This window comes from Trachymyrmex cornetzi, unplaced genomic scaffold (genome assembly GCF_001594075.2).
Source record: "Trachymyrmex cornetzi isolate Tcor2-1 unplaced genomic scaffold, Tcor1.1 scaffold908, whole genome shotgun sequence".
Lineage (NCBI taxonomy): Eukaryota > Metazoa > Arthropoda > Insecta > Hymenoptera > Formicidae > Trachymyrmex > Trachymyrmex cornetzi.
The window spans coordinates 380,215-385,680 of NW_017300254.1; the positions used below are offsets into that span (position 1 = coordinate 380,215).

At 41.4% G+C, this 5,466-nt stretch overlaps 1 protein-coding gene across 1 annotated transcript; it reads right to left on the reverse strand.

Annotated features, from left to right (window-relative positions):
- Positions 1-460: 460 nt before the first annotated feature.
- Positions 461-1,185, reverse strand: LOC108769473 (uncharacterized). Its single transcript, XM_018520485.1, has 2 exons — positions 1,085-1,185; positions 461-974 (listed from the first exon to the last, which is right to left on the reverse strand). The coding sequence occupies exons 1-2, from the start codon at positions 1,183-1,185 to the stop codon at positions 461-463; spliced, it is 615 nt and encodes a 204-aa protein (XP_018375987.1).
- Positions 1,186-5,466: the final 4,281 nt, after the last annotated feature.

The window sequence follows — 5,466 nt, forward strand, 5'->3', positions numbered from 1 at the left end:
TAAGTTGATGCTCGATGCCTTCACGTCTGAAAAATTGTTTAAATTTTTCACTGAGGTACTCGCGACCGTTATCAGAGCGCACCACTTTTATTTGCTTCCCTGTCTGTTTTTCAACTCGCGTTTTGAAGTCCACAAATTTTTCAAGAGCGTCACTCTTATGTTTTAGGAAAGCAATTTCACAATAACGAGTTTTGTCGTCCACGAAGGTCATAAAGTATCTTGAGCCCGATAAAGATGATACGCGCATTGGCCCGCATATGTCAGTGTGTATCAATTGCAGCACCTCTGAACTTGTATTGGTTGATCTTTCGAATGGAATACATGCAAGTTTTCCTTGCACACACACTTCGCAAGTAGGAAAGTTTTCGTGGCCCGTTACTTTTATTCCATGTATGCACTCACGGTTTATCAAATACTTGAGATCCTTTATATTTAAATGCCCGAATTTTTTATGAAGTTTTCACCACGATTTTTCTTCGACATTTGCTACGTTGGCAAACTCGCATGCCTCTTGAACGATGTATAAATCGCCGACTCGCTTTGCTTCGATAATCTTATCATTATTCATATTTACGACTGTTGCGCCATCCTTTTTAAATGTCACCTCGTGTCCATAATCAGTCATTTTTGCCACGGAGAGTAAATTCGATCGAAGATCCGGTACAAATAAAGTATCTTGTAATGCAGCTGTCACTTCATTGTTTATCTTGAGTTTCACTACTCCAGCTCCTCGAATCTTCGTAGAATCCATCGTTGCTAAATTCAGCGTTTGCTTATTATTCGCGCGAATCTCTTTGAACGCGAACTGATCTCGACACATGTGCGACGAAGCACCCGAGTCTAAATACCAAGTGCTCTGTGGTTTCAATATGTCTGCCGTATCATGTACGTTTCCGGAAAACGCACATGCTGTCATGGTTACTTCTGAGTACTTCGACTCTTCCTTATTTTCTTTCTTGGAATCTAACGGCTTTCTGCAATTTCTTGAGATATGTCCTAGTTTGTCACACTTGAAACACTTCACGTTTTTAATCTGTTATTATTTTTCAAAGGGGTGCGCGCACTTTGTCTTCTTCCTTTGTACTGCTTCGAGATGAGCATGGCTAACGTAGAGTCTTCTTCAGCACTCACACATTTCCGCGATTGAAATTCTTCCAACATCTTGATTTTCAATTCTTCGGGCATAGGCAGCTTTTCACGCGTTTCGATAGCTATTCTAAATGGCTCGTCATTTTCCGGTAGAGCATCAGAATCGACCCGAGTTCAGAGTTAATTTTTAACTCTAAATCCTCCAACTTATCCACGATATCAAAAAAGTTAGCAAAATGCGTACGCATGTCATCGCCGTCCTTCATTTTTAAGTAAATTAAGTTCTTCAACAGCATTGTCTTTCGTGCCGGTCCTTGTGACTCGTGGACTGTAATTTCCTCCAAATTTCTCTCGAAGTCGTGCATGTCTTTACGTGCTTCAATTCGGTCGGTGAAATGGCTAAGGTCAAATCGGACATAGCTTTTGCGTCGTTCGCCGTCCATTGCGAAATGGCTGTCTCACCTTCGGCCGGTTTCTGTTTTTCACCCGAGGCATATTCCCACGTATATCTTTTTATCAATAGCGCTTTCACTTACACTTTCCACGTGTCATAATTGTCTTTGTCGAGGGGTTGAATCTTTATACTCAATTGACTCATTTTTACGACAGTCCACGACGGATATACTTACTATACTACTTTACGCGACACGGAATTTGCGAACTCTCTTGTGTTGTGCTCGCGTCAATCGCCTTTTCGACGAACAAATTTACTTTCGCCTGGACCCATAACCTGTGAGCGATATGTGGAAGTAATATAGACGTGGCACTTTTGAGAGAACACAAGACACAGCTTTATTTAGCCTGAGATACACACAAAAAGGGGGTAATATAAGCGATCGACGAAATGCGCGTATAAAAAATGTAAAAGAACATGAACTGCATAAAGCTTCATAGATGGAAGAAACGAAGTTTGTATCCATGCGCTCTGGCGATTGGTTGGATCAAGCGTTAATGGAGATGTTGCCACGAATTGGCTGATTTGATTATCTAACAGTTACCATGGTACATGTTGCTTCCTTTTTTTTGGTTATACGTTAGAGAAGAAAATCTTCATACACCTTCTGCCAGGTAATGTTTCATTTGAACATCAACGTGACCAGAGGAAGACACCTGCCGCCCGAGCTCACCGGGTGTGTTGGATTCGATCTGTTAGTGTTTTCGAATAGTGAAATCCGATATTTTTTTTGCATTCGTTTAATCCTCGTTTGCTCACGATTACTCCGACGGAATTTTCATTTGCTCACCCTTAGTTTAAAAGTTATACGAAATTAGGAGGAGTTATAGGAAATTAGGAGGCTCTTGCGTGAAGTTGGCCACCCAAAATTTAAAGTTCGTATAACTTTTGAACTAAGAGTGAGCAAATGAAAATTCCGACGGAGCAATCGTGAGCAAACGACGAGCAAACGAGAATGCAAAAAATATTCGATTTTTTAATATTGGGGGGCTTGCGTGAAGTTAGCCTCCCAAAATTTAAATTTCCTGTAACTTTTGAACTAAGGTGAGCAAATGAAAATTTCGACGGAACAATCGTGAGCAAACAACGAGCGAACGAATGCAAAAAAAATATTCGATTTTTTAATATTGCGTGGCTAGCCTGAAATTGGCTTCCCAAAATTTAAATTTCGTATAACTTTTGAACTAAGGGTATGGTTCCACTGAGCGCGTCACGCGTCGCGTCGTCGAAGGAGAGAAAGAAAGGGGTTATGTATTTATATAATCTTATCTCTTTCTCTCTTTCATAACGCGACGCGTGACGCGCTCAGTGGAACCGTACCATAAGAGTGAGCAAACGAAAATTCCGATGGAGCAATCGTGAGCAAACGAATGCAAAAAAATATTCGATTTTTTAATATTGGGGGGCTCGCGTGAAGTTAACCTCACAAAATTTAAATTTCGTGTAACTTCTGAACTAAGTGTGAGCAAATGAAAATTCCGTCGGAGCAATCGTGAGCAAACGACGAGCAAACGAATGCAAAAAAAAATATCCGATTTTTTAATATTGCGTGGCCAGACTGATATTGGCCAGCCAAAATTTAAATTTCGTATAACTTTTGAACAAAGGGTGAACAAAAGAAAATTCGGACGGTGCAATCATGAGCAAACGACGAGCAAAAGAATGCAAAAAAAAACATTCGATTTTTTAATATTACGTGGCGCTAGCCTGAAATTGGTCCCCCAAAATTTAAATTTCGTATAACTCTTGAACTAAGGGTGAGCAAACGAAAATTCCGACGAAGCAATCGTGAGCAAACGACGAACAAACGAATGCAAAAAAAATAGTCGATTTTTTAATATTGGGGTAAATTAAAAAATCGAATATTTTTTTTCTAATATAAGTAGCGTATAAATAGCGCTGTATTTCATAATTTTTTCATGTAGATTTGGTTAAGTGGGCCTGATAGGCAGTCGTGACATAGGAGTAAATATGTCTGTTCGCTCCAAGATAGAAGTTCCTTACTTGTTGCAGCGCAAAAACCAAAAATGCCTGGAAATAGTAGCGCATAAATAGCGCATAAATCCTGTGTATTTAATTTTCCAAATCGGTTGATTTTAACGGGTGTGTGGCTGGCTGTCTACTCAGCCACCGCACAAAAATTTTTTTTTTTTTAGCTAAACGGAATGAGCGCAAAAATTTTTTTTGCGGATAAATGTAGCGCATACATAACACATTATTTCATAATTTTTTCATTAAGATTTGTTTAAGTGGGTGGGTCAACTAGGCAGACGCGACTTAGGGGTGAATATGACTGTTCGCTCCAAGAGAGAAGTGCCTTTGTAACCGAACTCGAAGCCTTTACTTACCGTCCGGTCCTTGAATAATTGTTGTTCCACGGTCGCCACTCCTTTTGACCTCCAAAGGAGAAGGTATCGCTTGTCGACACAATTGGTCGTCAGTCTCCCTGATTCCTCGCACCGCTTGGTCGGCTCGTTCCGACTCTTCTTGGTCGCAGAGGGAAGGATTCGATTGAATCATAAATCCTTTGAATTGCAGGAAATTCACAATGATAGTTTATTCTTAATACCCTATGACTTGGTTTTACAACTGTCCGCGTAACGCCGCTCTTGGAGAATGCGCCAGATACGCACGTCGCTTCTCAAATATAATTCATACGCGTTCACAATGATGGTTTGTTCCCGATGCACTCTGGCTCGGTTTTACAATTGTCCGCGTAACGCCGCTCTGGGAGGTTGCGCCAGATACGCACGCCGCTTCTAACTTCTCCCTTCGCTCAGAGGTGAGTCCCCGTTCACGTACGCGCTCGATATTCGCCCTAAATGCTCCTCCACGAAAACTCTTCGGACTCGCTTGAAACGGTCCCGCTCGACCCCTCTTACACCCCTTGGAGGGTAGCCCCGTTCACTCTCGCGCTTCCCTTACCGCTCGGAACTCGGAACCGTCTCGGCTAACGCACTTCCTCTTTTGTCTCGCGCTCGAGCTTATATACTTTCTCACTACCCCCTCCATGGTGTTTGCATCGCTCCATTCGCCTTGCGCGCTGTCAGCGCTCGCGACGTTAGCCTATCTTATTAGCTACGCCGTTTGGTTCTGTTCCTGCATTTTATAGTTATGTGATTTTTTAATCTATGATTATCTTTTATTTTCAGGTACTCGCCGTATTGGAAGGATGCCGCCGCTCGTGTTCTCCCGCTGGAGTTACAAGTATTAACAAATTTTATTTACAAGTTACTAAATTTTCCCAACTGCACCCCCCTGTCTATATACAATATTTACATTTATATGTTTCCTTACAACGATGATTGGTTTCTTCGGTGCCGTAACAAGAATTCATGGACACCCGGTATTCGGAGCGATCCCTAATTTGACTAGCACGTCCCTTTGGTGCTCAGAATGCGAATGACGATGGGTTTTCTCGCTATTCTAATTTTAGGTAATTCGCGACAATTTTTTACGGTCACCCGGTATGCGTGGTGGCCTCAAATTTTGGTAGAACGTCTCGTTGGTGCTTAAAATGAGATTAACGGTCGATTTTTCCTATATTCTAAGGCGTCGTCTGCAATACACGGAGTAAGAAGTAAGAGTAAGAAATTGACCAATTACAGTCGATTATTCTTCTCACATTCGACTGTGATTGGTCAATTTCATACTCTTACTTCTTACTCTGTGTATTGTAGACGGGCCTTCACTTTAAGTGTGTCGCGACGATTTTTCATGGGCACCCGATATACGTGGTGGCCTCAAATTTTAATGGCACATCTCATTGGTGCTTATAATGAAATTAACGATCGGTTTTTTCTATATTCTAATTTTAAGTATCTCGCGAGAGTTTTTTGTCATCACCCGGTATAATGATTAATCAATTTACACGTCTATTTCTACGATTTCGACGCCTTAAGGGCTCTAACGGTTCATTATTG

What these genes read in the sequence shown, in the direction of transcription:
- LOC108769473 (XM_018520485.1), bottom strand. Translation starts at nt 1,185, where the DNA reads ATGCCCGAAGAATTGAAAATCAAGATGTTGGAAGAATTTCAATCGCGG. An exon ending in GCCATGCTCATCTCGAAGCA is followed by an intron (nt 975 to 1,084) that starts GTACAAAGGAAG and finishes AAGAAATTGCAG; the next exon opens with AAAGCCGTTAGATTCCAAGA.